Genomic DNA, 16,873 nt, shown 5'->3' with positions numbered 1-16,873 from the left:
TCATTGTTAATCATGGGTAAGTGAAATTAGTAGTATAGTGACTTAAATTTTTAAAAAAATCTTACCTCTCCAACCGTTTTTACATCTTCCCGGCCGTACCATTCAGGCTCATATACCTCATGGAGAGACTCTGTAAGCTTCTTTGATGCATCCTGCATGCCTAGAATGTATGGACACAAAGAGCCCATTGTTGACAACTGGTTCTGTCATAAATGAATTACCATTTCATTTAATTTTACAACTATCATTTGTGAAGTCATCATTTCAGAAGGTTGGGCAGAAGAAGGTTAAGAGCAGGGTTCTCTTACTGTCTCGGATAGGATCAGATGCCTTTGGCCCTCCCTCAGCTTTCCCTCAGCCATTCCAGCAGGTACGTGAACTGCTTTAATCAGAATAATCACTACAGGCAGTCCCTGAGTTAAGAACATCCAACTTATATACCACTCATAGTTAGGAAGGGACCTCTCCTTCCCTGCCACAAAATCTTAATGCTGAGCCAAAGTGTGGCTGTATCTCTCCCCATCCCTTTCCATTGGTCCCTGCTTCAATCTCTCCCCATTCCTTTCAATTGCTCCCTGTTTCGAACTCTCCCCATTCCTTTCCACTGCTGTTTTATGTCAGCTTGTTCAGCCTGTGATTGTGTCTGATGTTCATGCAGATGCTCCTGAAGGGAAAGATGTTCCTGATGGGATTGGGGATGAGGGTTTGTTTGGGCCTGAGTTAAGTTCAGAACAGAGGCCTGCGCTGTTTCAGGAAGATTCACAAGTCCACATTTCTGGGAGAGAACTTTCACCACTTTTTTCAGAGCAACTGTCTGAAAATGCTGCTGAGAGTGATTTCCCAGGTGCAGAAGTTAATGAGGGAGGTAATGAAGGAGAGGATAGTGAAACCTTGGAAAGTGAAGTTATAGTAAACAGTGGCAGAGCTTTTAGAGACTGAGACGATCACTTTGTCTATAGGAAAAGAAAGATAGCAAACCATTATCTAGCGGGAAGGTCAAGAAAAATGCTTTCTTTTCAGTTTTGGGTTCTGGAAAGGTTTATAATAATTCATGGGAGTGAGTTGCGTCAGTTGAGGCAACATTGCTATTTTATTCCGGTCTGGCTTTCAAGTGCTCTGAGTTTCATGTACCAAGTTTTTGCCAAGTTTAAGTTTTGCCTATAGGATTTTCCTGCTGTTTTGTTTCATGGTGTCAAGTGCCTTGCTTCATGGATTTCTATATACTCATGGAACTTTGTTCCCCTTTGAAGCTTATGAACTTTGTCTACATATATTCTACAACTAACTGCTTGCTGATTTTACCAAGCTGATATGGTATTTAAGGTCAGAGGTGTTCCTGCTCCCTGTTTCAATCTTCCCTCACTTCCTTTCATTGCTCCATGCCTGGCTCTTCCCTTCTGATCTGACACCATTTTAATTGCTATGGTTCAATGCTATGTAATCCTGGGATTTGTAGTTTGGTGAGGCAGCAGCATTTTTTGGCAGAGAAGGCTAAATGCCTTGTAAAACTACAGCCCCCATGATTCCATAGCATTGAACTACGGCAATTAAAGTGGTGTCAAGTTGAATTCATTCTAAAGGACTGATGCACCTGAAGGAAGCAGAAGTGGGATAAGCAGATGAACGAATAAGCAACAACAGTATCATCAGAACAAAAAGACTCAGGGATTTGCATAACATCTGCATGTGCATAAATGCACATTTAGAAATAACTACAGAGTTGTTCCCTATATCCACGGATTCAAGTCGCCCTTGGGCTGAGAATTGCGGTATATAAGAGCAGTAAATAAATAAATAAATAATAAATTCAATAGTCACAGTTTCAATTGTCTCTGCTCCAAAAAATATTTTATCCATGGAAGTGTTTTTGAGCTTCTCTAGGTCCAGTTTATATGGTATGCTTCTGGCTCCAAGTATAGTCGAAATACAGGGTTTGTTATCATCCATAGTTTCAGGTATTGACAGGGAGTCTTGGAACCTATTTCCCATGGATATGGTACTCATAATGTACTGCAATTCAAACTGAATGCCAGTATGCTCCATTGCTGCTTGAAAACTATGAATAGATGATTTTTAGCCTGCTATCCAGGTTCTACGTGTGAAGAGGAAACTTCAGTGCCCCTGTACTCTTCTTCTGGCATCCTATTCTGAAAACAGGTTTAGAATCAATAGCCCTTCTTCAAATACAGGGTGCCATCAAATAGTGCCTTCAAATAGGCTTTTTTAGCTGCTGCATCATATTGTTGGCTCGTGTTCTACTAAGACTCCAAGATCCTTTTCACATATACTGTTTTTGAGCCAGGTGTCACCCATCCTGTATCTGTGCATTTCATTTTTTTCTGCCTAAGTGTAGTATCTTACGTTTGTCCTTGCTGAAATTCATTTTGTGAGCTTTGGCCAGTTCTCTAATCTGAATTCTGATCCTGTCTACTGGAGTATTAACTATCTCTCCCACTTTGGTGTTTTCTGCAAACTTGATAAGCATGACCTCTAAGTCACTTGGATGACTTCATCCAAGTGCAAAAAGAGAGCAATGTGTAAAAAGAGAGCAATGTTGTATATACAATGAACAATTTACTGTACTGGCTCTATATCTTTGCCACTACTATAGTTAGCTAAAGAAAATCTAGTGCAGAATTGTTGTCGTAGAAACAGAGCACACTACACGTCAAGGGGTGATAGTTTTAATTATTCCTTCTTCCATAAAGAGGTCCAATTTTTCACTTTACTGCAAATGATTAGGGTAAAATGGTAACAAAAAGTATGATTAAACATGTTTGAGTATAACTATAATATAGTGGATCTATTTAGCTGCTTAAAACCCTAGATATAAAAACACTGCTATTCACACCTGATGTATTCTGAGCAAGAACAACTCAGCCCTGGAGCACACTGACTATTAAATCAACAACTCTGAGTACATTTCAATAGATTTTGCACCAAAATAAAAAGTCAACTCAGTCATGGAGAAAAATAACTATAAAATGCTAGCCAACTTATAGAATCATAGAATCAAAGAGTTGGAAGAGACCTCATGGGCCATCCAGTCCAACCCCCTGCCAAGAAGCAGGAATATGGCATTCAAATCACCCCTGACAAATGGCCATCCAGCCTCTGCTTAAAAGCTTACAAAGAAGGAGCCTCCACCACACTCCGGGGCAGAGAATTCCACTGCTGAACGGCTCTCACAGTCAGGAAGTTCTTCCTAATGTTCAGATGGAATCTCCTCTCTTGTAGTTTGAAGCCATTGCTCCGCGTCCTAGTCTCCAAGGAAGCAGAAAACAAGCTTGCTCCCTCCTCCCTGTGGCTTCCTCTCACATATTTATACATGGCTATTATATCTCCTCTCAGCCTTCTCTTCTTCAGGCTAAACATGTCCAGTTCCCTAAGCCGCTCCTCATAGGGCTTGTTCTCCAGACCCTTGATGATTTTAGTTGCCCTCCTCTGGACACATTCCAGCTTGTCAATATCTCTCTTGAATTGTGGTGCCCAGAATTGGACACAATATTCCAGGTGTGGTTTAACCAAAGCAGAATAGAGGGGTAGCATTACTTCCCTAGATCCAGACACTATGCTCCTTCTGATGCAGCCCAAAATCCCATTGGCTTTTTAAGCTGCTGCATTACATTGTTGGCCCATGTTCAACTTGTTGTCTACTAAGACTCCAAGATCCTTTTCACATATACTGTTTTTGAGCCAGGTGTCACCCATCTTGTATCTGTGCATTTCATTTTTTTCTGCCTAAGTGTAGTATCTTCCCGTGCCAGGGAACTTGCGGCTGGGCGCCAATGCGCATGCTCAGTTGTTTTACCGTTTTGTGAGTGTGTTGTTGTGTTGTTTTTCATTTTGAGTAGATATGTTTGTACCTTGTGGGTTGTGTTATGGGCATGGGAATTTTGGTTAAGTTTCGTTGGGGGATTTTTGAGTTTTGTTGTTTTGCCGTTTTGTGAGTGTGTTGTTGTGTTGTTTTTCATTTTGAGTAGATATGTTTGTACCTTGTGGGTTGTGTTATGGGCACGGGGATTTTGGTTAAGTTTCGTTGGGGGATTTTTGAGTTTTGTTGTTTTGCCGTTTTGTGAGTGTGTTGTTGTGTTGTTTTTCATTTTGAGTAGATATGTTTGTACCTTGTGGGTTGTGTTATGGGCACGGGGATTTTGGTTAAGTTTCGTTGGGGTTTTTTTGAATTTTGTTGTTTTGCCGTTTTGTGAGTGTGTTGTTGTGTTGTTTTTCATTTTGAGTAGATATGTTTGTACCTTGTGGGTTGTGTTATGGGCATGGGAATTTTGGTTAAGTTTCGTTGTGGGGTTTTTGAGTTTTGTTTCCTCGTTGGATGCCCCTAACAAATTTATATATATAGATGATCTGGGGGAAGAATGGAGAAAATATTTTCCCTATTTTTCCCATTGACTGTTTTCCCTGCAGTGGAAAAATTAAAAGCTTTATGGAACAAAGACAACACATTCCCTCTCTTGGAAGGAGTGATATGCTTTTTCAATGATTTACTCTTTCATCAGTTCAGGAACAACATAGTATGGGGCTGTGTGTAAGATAGAGGTTTTGATTTAATGAATTGCTCTTATGCTAGTATAGCTCCCTTCTGAGCCTCCTTCCACCATCTGCTGGTAGTGGGATCTGCCAACACAACTGCAGTGCCAAAAGAGCCAATGGGAGGAGAAAGGAGGGAGCTGAATTAGGCCAAATGCCAACTTCCTCCAACCCACAGACACAGACATTATGCTGGAACAAAGTTAAACTAGAGACAGAGTAGTTGTAATTTCCTGCATCTGTAGGCGGAGAGGGGTTTACAGTTATCTATTTCTAATTATCACTAATTTCCATTTTTCTCAAGAAGAAGGAAAAAAACAGTCTCCTACTTTTCCCCATTAGTTCAAAATGTCTAGAAGTTTTACTTCTCTTAAGATTATGGATTGTCAGGCATTACTATTAACATTTGTTCTAAAACCATGACTTAGTCTTAAATTTGTAAGAAGGGGTACAACCAGTGATCTAGGCAAAACAAACTATATGCACAACCACAGCTTTCTACCAACAAAAACGAGGGCGAACAACAATTGCGAATCCAGCATGTCTCAGGACTCGGACAAGGAACAACGAACTAGGCTTCAAGCAATATTTTAAACTTTATATTCTCCTATTTTAATCTTCATTCCTTGATAACCGAAGTCTGAAAATAATTTGTACATTTCTGCCACACATTTCTATGGAACCAGATTAGAATATCTGTTAAAACATGGTTTTTAAAATTGATTTATCATATGGTCAGAAGTTAGACTTCTGTGATTGCAGTCCCAAGAATGCGGCAACCAGCATGGCCAGCAAGGATCCTAGTAAGTAATCCAGAGAGAGTTATGACAACTATTACATTTCACCATATAACTATCACACTTCCCCCACCCCTTTTGGGTTGTGGTGACTATTATGCAGTGAAAAAAGCTCCTCTTAAAGGGGCTTTTTTCAAAGGGCTCTGCAGTTGCACCCTCAAAGCATAGTTAGGGAGGGGATAGGTAGGTGGACAAGTTCTCTCACCCGCCCACCTCTCCTCTCTGAGCTACAAAACCCCTGTAGCTGACCTACAGGGAGAGACTAGATCCCACCACTTCATGTTTGGGTGTTCTTTATGAACAACTCCTTTTTAATAAGAACACTGTTTCTCCACTTGTCAGCCCTCATAGCCAATGCATTCTCTGTGTTTAGTCATCTGGGGAAAAATAACTGTCTGAAAACAAATGAAACCTTAATAATCTTCAGCAATAGCTACAAAGAAAAGGAGGAGTAAGAAAGAAAATGACATTTGCAATTTCCTTGGAGTTACCTTTGATTGCAGCTAAATATCCTCTGAGTTCTTTTTGGAGCCTGGAACCTTCTGCCTGAAATACAAAACAGAAGGGAAATTATATAATGCATGCAACACAGCAGAACAAACATGGATCTGCCAGAGTGAAGAATTCCATTTCCATATTTTACATAATAATTCAATCATATAGATATAGACATATCTTGCACTAAGGTAAAACTGATCTCTGTGATGCCACTGGGAAAGAAAGGTGGCATGTGTTTGAGGGGAAGGGAGAAAGGAAGGAAAGAGCCTCAAAAAGAGCCTGTCTGCCTACTGTTGCCAGAGTACTGCCATGGAGACACTGTGAGATAGACTTTCTCTGAGCTGGAGAGGGGGGAAAGTAGGCAGGCAGCCAGTGATCCCAACAAGACCTTAGCAATGCAGAGTATATATGCTAATAGGTACATAAGTACACAGAGTATACTGCATATCACCAAGTAGAGTAACAACATTTCATAAGCTTTCCCCCTTTTTTCCTTTGATGGAACCAGGTGATTTTCTTTGACTAATGATAGACATGGAAGCGTTAAATGACCTCTCTCTTTTGCCATAATCCTGATAAAACCCATTCTGTCTACAACTTCTTTTTGAAAACAAGGCATTGTTATGCACTGCAAATCTTTTTGCTTTAGATTTTGATGCAAGAGCTTCTGCTTCTAACTTCACTGCAGCTTTTATTTAACACTATCAATTCCTGTTCTATGTCCTTACACTAATTTAATATATATTTATTGCACTTCCAATCAGGCATGTAGTGGGGGGGGGGCCTTGGGGGGCTTCACCCCCCCCATCCGAAATTCTCATGGTGGTTCGCAAAAAGGCCTTTCTGGTGCATTAGTTAAACTGTTATGTTTATTCATATCATGATCTGATCACCATGCTCAATATATCCCATATGCATGGGGGTATTGGGGTAACGATACAAAAGGTTTGCTAGGGTAGACCCTCTTTCACTCAGACTCAGCCCCCCTTCCCTGAAACAAACTCACCCCTCCCCCCCCCCCCCGCCCCCCGAATCGAAATCCTGGCTACGGGCCTGCTTCCAATCCAATATTGCTAAAGGAAAATAAAACATTAAGAGAAGAAAGAAAGACATGAATACAAATTTACCATCCACAACTCCTCCTCTTATGGTTATTATTCTCATATATACTAACAATATAGTATATGCAATAAACAATATAGTATTGCAATATACTAACATTTCTTTGATACTACATTTCTCTCATACTACAAGGTATAGCAAGTTCCACTGCAATCAATGCGGCTGATTAAGAACCCAGTTTCCTGTTTACATTTAGAGCACAATGAATGAGTAGCACAGTCAATAAGGTGGTGCCTCATTCATTTCAACAGAAAGAGGATCTGTCTGACAATTGCTGGTAAGATTGGTACTCATATTCATTGTTATTAGAACCTACTTGGGATGGCAACCTGAGAGAGAACCCTTTGAAATGTTTTTGGAAGTCCCTGTGAATACTGTTTTGATTGTCAGAGTCTTTTACATTTCACAATCTGGTTTTATTGTATTGAGATGGATGTTCCCATATTTCAAGACTTAATTTTGTATAGCTACGCTTCCTCTGAGCCAACGTAGTATAGTAGATTGAATGTTAGATTCATAGGCAATCACTCACGGCAGAGTATGATTGCTTCCAAAGGTAGAGTCATGGATGTGGGTTAGAATGATTGAATCCATATCCACCACCCATGGGCCAGTTTGTGACTGCCCATGGGCCAGTCTGTGGCTCAGAGCATCCAGATGTCACAGTCCCGCCACCATTATCACTTGCCAACCCCCTTGGGACTTTGGTTGATTTTCGTTTACTTGGAAGACACTTGTGTCTGAATGTATTTCATATGTGGGGAGCTTTGCAAAGCAACCAACATATATTCTTCACAGAAATAGCTTCTAATTCAAGGGCATGGGGTAAAATACGACAAACAAATGACACACACACACACATATATACACACACACCAGGGCAATGAGGAAACTAAAGTACTGGTGGTGCATGTAGCTGAGGCTTGACTTTTAATATATTTTTTTTACTTGAGGCACTTTTTTTAAAAGGAGTAACTCATTACCCCAACCAGAATCCTTTCTTCCAGTACCTTCAGCCGCCTTCTTCTGAGGTAAATCTTCTTCTCAATAAATGGACATGAGTCTTAATTATAAAGAACTGATCAAGGAAATATTTATTTAAGGATTCACAGGTGTACAACGTTTGATGGTTATTCTATATTCCTTTAAATGTTGTTACAGTTAACTGTAGTTAAACAGTTTCCAATATAACTCTGAGTATGGCTTTTACTTCCACCAGACTAGTTTTAAACTTATTTCACTGTGAAGTATCTTTCTTTTCTTAACTGACAATTCAAGGCACTGACTTGCCTTTTTCTCCCTTCAGCTATCTCCACTGAAGTTATGGCTTTCTACTGGGGTTTCTGACTCTTTTAAAATGCCTGCCCCTGCCAAGTGGCAGTTAGCTCCGCCCCTTTGGCTTCTCTAACTTGAATACATTCTAACAGCTGGTTCCGTCGCTATGGCAACGCCTTCGCTCAGGCAACACATATGCTGGCCTGCACTTATCATATCCCCACATCAATAAACACATTTAAAACATACATTATAATCAGCTATTTCGTTACATTATGCCCCTATCCCTAAAATATTGCTGGAGATGAGAGTAAACATCATTGAAAGCAATATATAACGCTTATATCACATATATAAACAAGCATATAGATTAACATTTCATATTTACCGGTTCAAAATACACTATACATAACAATCATACATAATATAACAATTCAAAGATATACACACATTATAAACAATACATTCTTACCATACCATACCTCCCTTGGTTGGTTTACCACTCTCACCTACCCTTCAGTTGTCTCCTCCCAGCATTCTTGATAAGAAATCTGCTACTATGTTATCTTTATTTTTTATACAGATGACGTCAATTTTTTTTCTCCTCCTGCACTTATCTTATAACTCTTTAGATCTGTTCTACCAGGTATATTCCTTTTAAAGCAACCTGGTATTGTATTAATAAACTCACTAATTGGCCTTTCTATTTTTTCCCCTATCAAACATATATAATCAGATATGTGCAGAAGTCATTGATACTATGTATATGTTTAACTGTTAGAGTATATGTTTATGTTTGTAACAGTAGCTAAAACTAGAGTTATCTGGTTTGAATCCACAGTTAGCGTTGCCAAGGAGACCAAGGCAGGCTAGAGAAGGAGAGTGAAAAGTGGGCGGAGCCAAGGAGAAGTTATGTGCGTCTTTGGAAAAGGGGCAGTCTGAGAGTCAGTGTGTGTAGAGTGGAGGCTTGAAAAGCCTGGGAGAGAGGTGTGTGTGAATAGCTGGAGGTTTTTCAGTCTATGAGGGCTGAAGGGAGAAACCTGACCAGTTTCTTTAGTTAAAGTAGACTAAAGGAAGCTTGTTAAGATCCCTAGTCGAGGAAGGGCTAGAGATCAGAGATTTGATCAAGGAAAGATCAAATTGGAAGGCTATTCATATTAGGAAACATTGTTCACCAAAGTGCTTCACCTCAGTAAAAGTTAGCCACGAGCTATGCCATCTAGAAGAGTGGACTGTATTACAAACCAAGTTATATTCAAAGTTCTATAAGTTATTTAACAGCCTGCAACCATACGCTTTGTACACAATAAACTTGTTAACTTTTGTTGAAGACCGTCTCATCTCAATTAATCTGCGTCTGTAGAGCCAGATCTCATCGGCGATACCTCACGTTGGTGGCAGTTACCTTAAATTACAAATAATAATTGGCCTCCTCTATAACATATTCTTATCAACAATAGAGGCCTGAGATTAATTCCCTCCATAATCATCCACACCTGTACAACTGGTGCGTGCATCCTGTACAATTGGTGACAGCGGTGGGGATCTTTAAAGATAAAATCCCTATCCCCTGTCTATTGTTGGGTTTGCACCTGTTCAATTGGTGGCAGCCCTGTACAAGATACATCTGGGATTATACTTTTTTTCATTCAATTTCCCTTATTCCAACAATAAATACACTTGATAATCCCTCACCATCGTCCTGGAAAGACCAAATCGGTTCTCACATAGTAAGGTTTTAGTCTATTAACATACACCTTTTTACCTCTTCTATTTCCACCCTCCTTGGTCACAATAAAATTTACATTGGACAACTTTCTTACAACAGCATAGGGTCCTTCCCAAACCATTCCTATCTTCTTGTTGGTTCTCAGCTTCAACAGCAGAACCTTGTTCCTATCTTTGAAGACTCTGTGTCTGACTTTAGCATTTTGACTTTCCTCCAGCTTCTGCTGTGGTGGTTTAAGCCTCTTGGAAACAGTATCCTGAGCAATGTCCATGTATCTTTTTGGTCTTTCAATATAATCAGCAATGTCTCTTTCGTCAATTTCCTCTCTACCCTCTGAAATAATCACTATTACGTCCATTAGTTCTTTCACTTTCTTCTCAAATAAAAGTTTAAAAGGACTGAATTCAACAGCATTTTGTTTCATCTTGCTTTGGGTTTCTTTATCACCAACAGGCTTTGTAGAGGTGCTTTCCTCTCTGTATCTCCCATTGCAGGTTTTGGGTTTTGGAGAAGGATAAGTGTGGTAGTCTCCATGATAGACTCCCTGAACTCAAGATCCTGCTTCTGAATGCCAGATCCGTCAGCGGTAAGACATCTATCATTCAGGATTTGATCCTGGATGAGAGGGCGGATCTGGCATGCATCACTGAGACATGGTTGGATGAGCTGGGTGGGGTAAATCTCACTCAGCTGTGCCCACCGGGCATCAGCAGGTTAGGTCCAGGGGGTGGGGAGGAGGGGTTGTGGTGATCTTTTGGCAGTCCATCGCCCTGATCAGATGCACTGTTCCACAATCCACGAGGTTTGAGTGTGTCTACTTGAAGATGGGAGCCTGAGACAGCCTGGGGATTCTGCTGGTATACCGACCACCCCGCAACCCAGCAGTTTCCCTGCCTGAGCTAGCAGAGGTGGTCTCAAATTCGGGCTTGGCTTCCCAACAGCTTATCGTTTTGGGAGATTTTAACATCCATGCTGAGACCACGTTAACAGGTCCAGCTCAGGATTTCGTGGTTGCCATGATGACCATGAGGCTAACTCAAGTAATATCTGGCCCCACTCATCAGGCGGGTCACACGTTGGACCTTGTTTTTGTTGCGGACAGTGGGACGGTCAGAATCAAAGAGCAAAACATTCTTCCAGTGTCAGGGTCCAACCATCATCTGATTTGTTTAAGATTTGCCATGACTTCTAACCTCCGTAGGGGTGGAGGACCCATTAAGATGGTCCACCCCAGGAGATTTATGGATCCAGAAGGACTCCTGAGGTCCTTTGGGCATCTTACTGTCCTGGAGACTGACGATCCTGTCGACGCCCTGGTTGATCGCTCCCAAATGTACCCTCCCTTTGCGTACAGTCACACCGACTCCTTGGTTCACAGCCGAGGAGCTGGCTGTGATGAAACACTGGAGGAGGGGGTCTAGAGTGCATCTGGAGGAAACCTCATGACGTGTCTGACCAAGCATGGGCTAAAGCCCCTATTAAGGCTCATACCGTGGCCCTATTAAGGCTCATCAGCCAAAAGCAGGCCCACACTTCTCATTGCAATACTGGTAAGTTTATGTTGGTTCAAATTTTAAATATTGTATTGTTCTTCATGTTTTTGCACTACATAAATAATATGTGCAGTGTGCATAGGATTTTATTCATTTTCTTTTCAAACTCTAGTCTGACCCCCCCCCCCTCCCCGCCCCCAACAGTCTGAGGAACTGTGAGGGATCTCAAATGTTTGAGGACCCCTGGACTATGATCTCACTTTTTGCCAGAGAAGATGATGTTTTCTTTTTTATAAGAATTAATACTGTACCTTAATTTTTATAAAACAAAATTCTGAGAAGAATGGTGAAAGGCTTTCTGAATGCTTGGCAGGAAACACAGCCGTAGTGCTATTCCCTTTCCATGGAATGACCATCGACCTATGAAGCTGAAGAGCTAAAGAAATTGAAATCTTCACACATTCACTCCACATATTCTAAGCATGTAATTTACCTCAAGAGCAATTTCATGTGCTGCCCTACAAGACTATACGTAGACACATCTAAACTGCTTAAAGTCAGAACGTAAAAATAACATACCTCTTGCCGTTTGAAATTTTGAACATACTCTTCAAATTGTTCATCCTTTGTTTCATCAGCTTTACCTAATTTCTGAAGTACCTATAAAAGAAAAAAGATAGAAAAGGGGACAGTGTTAGTTGGGCAAATCATACTAAATCTAAATGAAACACAAGCTACACACCAACTACCTCAATTCATTTTTAACACTACTTTTTTTACTCTTTAGCAGTGTGTGAAGAATATAAAACTGCCCTAAGATACAGACCCATGGGATGAATGTTTGAAATTCAAAACCCAAAGAGAGGGCTACAGATTCAATAGATTCAACAGAATGCAATCGTAGTTTCAGAACACAAAAAACAATGGCATGAAAATTATTTATCAGTAGAAATCTAATGTAAAATTGACAAATCTGTTTGTTGTTTTATCTATACATTTCTAGAAGTCCTATGATAAAAGATGGGGTATAAATATATTAATAAACAAAACAATAAGATTGTATATGTGCACATCTTTGCCCAGAAAAGATCACATGACTATGAATGCATCTGCACTGAAGAATTAATGCAGTTTGAGTACCATGGCTCAATTCTGTGGAATCAGAGGAGTTTGTAGGTTTGATGAGGCAGAGAAAGCTAAAGACTTTGTAAAACTACAACTCCTATGCTTCCATAGCATTGAATCATGGCAGTTAAAGTGATCTCTAGCTGCATTAATTCTAAAATGTAGGTGCACCCTATGGCAACCTTTTGTACAAATATAGGAATAAAGTTATACTTGGCAGGGGTGGGGGGCGGGCATGAGAACTCACTAAGGATGGAGTTCTCAGAAAAAGTAGAATTCTGGAAGTTATAATTCCAAAAGCTAACTTTCTCAAGGTGATGAAATGCATCACATATGTATAGCACAAAATTAAAGCATCAGCTTTCTAGATGGTTCTGCTCCACTTTCCCATTAAAAGAAGATCTTATATCACAGATCTCCAGCAAGTAGGTCATGACTCACAAGTCTTGTCTTGCCCTGGCCTACAACAGGTCTCACCAGTAGTACCATTTCAGTTTCCTCTTCCTTTACACTTTTAAGAACTCTCTCCCACTGGAGATCAGAACTGCCCCCTCCATTCTGTCGTTCAGAAAACGGGTGAAAACTTGGCTATGGGGTTTGGCTTTCAACGAGTGAATCAATATTTCTGTGATCGGATAGATGATGATGAATGATGGACAATGAATTCACTATGACGACTGGCCATTGTTATTATGTGATTGCATTTTGCTGTTATAACGTTTTAATTGAATATGTTATATGATGTTTTTAGTGATTGTTTTGTGATTTTATTGTTGGAAACCGGCCCGAGTCCCCCGATAGAGGGGAGAAGACCGGTATACAAAATTGCTAAATAAATAAATAATAAATAAGAGAAGGACAAGGGAAGAGAGGATAACAAAACAGCCAGATACATACAGTGAAACTTTAAAAAAACTGACTCCTGGGAGAACTATCAGCGTGAAAAGGTAGAAGACAAGACATTTAAACATTTCTGGCCTTAAAATATCACAGACGGCTGTTCAACATTTAATGAGCATAACAGCAGGTGCCATTTAAAGGACATTTCTTTCCACATCATAAAAATGTAAAATATGTATTTTTGTTAAGACTGTCATCTGTTTGCCTAAAAACGTATACACAGTTTTGAGATAAACATGCCTGTCACACCCCCAACAGGCTCAGGGATGATTATGGGCTCAGCAACATGGGCAACACAGATGCCCTTCTAAAGTCTAATGAGATTAAGGAGAAGGTGGAGGCAATTGGCTAATGTGATTGCAAGCAGTCTGGGAGGACTCGCTTTTTTAGAAATGGGTAAGAATGAAAGAGAATAGAACAGGACACAAAAGGTGATTTTTCCCACAGGTTCTGGTTGCAGCAATTTTTCCAATACATAGGGAGTCATAGTCTACAAGAACAAGTAGAGTAAGAACAATAACACAATCCTCTCTCCTTGCTCTTTCTTTGTCAATATGCATTACAGGATTTTAACAACTCAAGTCCTTACATTCTTCTCTCACAGCTGCCCCCAAATTATAATACTTAAACACCTGAATTGTCCTATATTGTGAGGTTTTCAATAATCTTCAAAGGGTCTGCTTCTTAGTTAGAAAACCATTTCATCTGAGAGCAGAAATGAACCACTTAGGTGACAAGTTGTCTGAACATTCAGACCATTTTGTGCCTGACTCGTTAATTGAGTTCAAATGAGGTATAACTGGACTTTCTTTCTTTATTCCTTTGATTTTTCTGGTACTTTATTATGAGACCTGCCGTGATGTCAATGCTGCTAGTGATTTGGCTCTCTTATATTTGGCTATGGTATCTATTCCTGAAGGGTTCTCAAGACCATTTGGCTTATTCTTTATACTCTTTCCCACTTCCCCATCTCTGTAAATAAATCTACCTTTTCATAATTGGTTTGTCTATTAGAATATTACCAGAAAGAGCCATAGTTCTAAATCTAGCACCTGAGAGCTTGGATACTGTTACTGAATATTATTTTTCATCTGGATGCAAAAGCTTAAATCCTGCTATTTCCAGGTAGTGCAGATCTTCCAAAATAATGGTAACTTGGTAAATGAATATGTGTACTCAAGTGATTCAATGGGTTTACTCTAATTCAGAGGTTCCCAACCTGTAATCTGTGAAGCACCAATGGTCTGCAAGAATAAAATATGCAGGCCTGTAGCGAGGGGGGGGGGGTTAGGGGTTCAAATCCCCCCCCCCTGAAATGTTTCAGATTTTTTTAAAAACCTGGTTTACTCATGAATTTTAACTGGTTAACCAAATCCCCATGCTAAGTCTATGAGATGCAAAAAATTAAGAGTCCCTCCAGAACTGCAAGCACTATCTCAGACAAATATTGACAATTTATTCACACTGTCATTACTTGCAGCAATAGCCGATGTAGTGAAGCAACCAAGTTGGGTGTGTGTGTGTGTTGAATGTTCTCATTAAGCAGGCCAGACTTGGTGGAGGTGGTTGACAGGGGCGGAGCTGCAGGCTATGGAAGGCTGCTCTGCCCTCTGCTGTGCTCTTTGCTTCAGCGTGAGCTAGGAGGCAGGTTTCAACCCCCCCCCACGAAATTTTCAACCCCCCCCCCCCGAAAATTCCAACCCCTCCCAAAAAAATTTTCTGGCTATGGCCCTGAAAATATGGTTACTACACCATTGCAACAAGAAAGACTGGTTTCACAAAACCCCTTTATAGAGCTGAGGCTTATTAAATATTGTTTTCTGTGGGCAAACAGATGGCAACTACTGTGTGGAATATGTTCTGTACCAGAAACTAGAGCTGATGTGGTCTAACCAATCAATTGTCTGAATCAGCACCTCAAATAATCAAACCAAATCTAAAGTTGACCAAAAACTGATTCGTAACCCTTTTGTACTGATGTTGTAGAGTGGTCCTTGGTTAAAAAAAGGTGGGGGACCAATGCTCTAATTGGATTCAAGCATGGCTTTGTTTCTTGTTGCCTTTTGGATATCCTGAAAGGTTTGGGTATTTTGTTGTTTTGACATGTCTAGACAAAAGGATCCTTACTGTGTTGTTATATAAATCCTGGGCTATAGATCCTTCACACACAGAGGGAAAAGAAGGACACAGGAGTAGACTGATGTTTTTGACTTTGTGAGCCACATATTTTCTCTTCTTTTTCGTTTTGTACACAGGGAAACCTAATACAGGGAAATTCTGACCCATAGCAAGATGCACCAATTCTCCAATTGCACATTATAACTCAAAAGAGCAAAAAGAGGAAGCAAAATTCACTTGTGTTTTCTCATTCAGCACTTTCTTGAAATTTTGTACAAAGCTTTGGCTCTCCCCCTTCTAATGGTTTTAAGGGAAACTTAAAGTTAAGAGGAAATGTTTAAATACTTAAAATAGGCAGAAGAAATGCTTACTGACACAAGAGAGGGATCAAGAAGATAATGAAACATTAGAATAAAGAAAAGTACTGGCTGGTTGAGGAAAGATATAAATCATGAAGAGAAAGCACAAAGAAAGAGAGGACTGACATAATTCATCTTCAGATAATGTTTGTATCAAAACAGCTCCCAATGGACCAGAAAGTAATAGCCAAACATGTGTCACAATCAATACAGTGAGCCGTATTTGTTCACAGTCTGTTCCATTAGGCCAAATGTTATTGAGATCCCCTCCTTTGGCTGAACAAGAGCTCCAGACACAAGAGCACAGTGTGACTGCTATAACAGATCTTTGGAACAAGCCGTAATTGTTCTGATGATATTATCTATGCAGTTTACACAACATATGAAAATAAATCAAGGGTCCATTAGGTTTCAGCCTTGTTTATATCACCTTGGTGGAAACAAAGTTATCACCTGGGTAACAAAAGAAATCTTGAACAGGCTAGGTGCTTCAAATCTCAGAAATTTCCAAGAGTAATTGGGAAGCAAAACTTTGAAGTACATAATAAAATCTACAAGACAAGACAAGGAGGTTACTTTATTATCCAACCAAAATGTATAAAAACAACCAAACATACGTATCATGCAAGGTTTTGAAGCTTTGAAGCTCCTCCGTCACAAATATACTTTTCATTGCTATCTCATCCAGAGTGTTATCATTTTATGTTATGCATTTGGCCTGTCCACTGTGATTGATTTTCCATTATGTTTATTTTACTTGATTGGCTTATTTATTTTATTGTGATGTTATTTTTGTTGTTTATGTTTTATTTTGCTGTAATGTATCACTGGGCTTGACCTCATGTAAGCCACTCAGATTCCCCTTTGGAGAGATGGTGGTGGGGTATAAAAAAAGTTATTATTATTATTATT

At 39.9% G+C, this 16,873-nt stretch overlaps 1 protein-coding gene across 5 annotated transcripts in view; it reads right to left on the bottom strand.

The window, feature by feature from the left end:
* The window catches only part of AMPH (amphiphysin), a 109,618-nt gene that overhangs the window by 41,246 nt on the left and 51,499 nt on the right, over positions 1-16,873 (bottom strand). For all 5 annotated transcript variants that reach the window (XM_060781609.2, XM_060781607.2, XM_060781608.2 and 2 more), the window contains exons 2-4: positions 12,039-12,119; positions 5,834-5,888; positions 66-160 (exon numbers count right to left, since the gene is read on the bottom strand). In XM_060781609.2, coding sequence (XP_060637592.2) covers positions 66-160; positions 5,834-5,888; positions 12,039-12,119 — 231 coding nt within the window. The remainder of the gene's footprint in view (positions 1-65; positions 161-5,833; positions 5,889-12,038; positions 12,120-16,873) is intronic.

The sequence above is a fragment of the Anolis sagrei genome, chromosome 6, assembly GCF_037176765.1.
Source record: "Anolis sagrei isolate rAnoSag1 chromosome 6, rAnoSag1.mat, whole genome shotgun sequence".
Classification (NCBI taxonomy): Eukaryota; Metazoa; Chordata; class Lepidosauria; order Squamata; family Dactyloidae; genus Anolis; species Anolis sagrei.
Note: the sequence above shows the minus strand (reverse complement) of the source record. Positions and strands in the feature narration are given on the sequence as shown.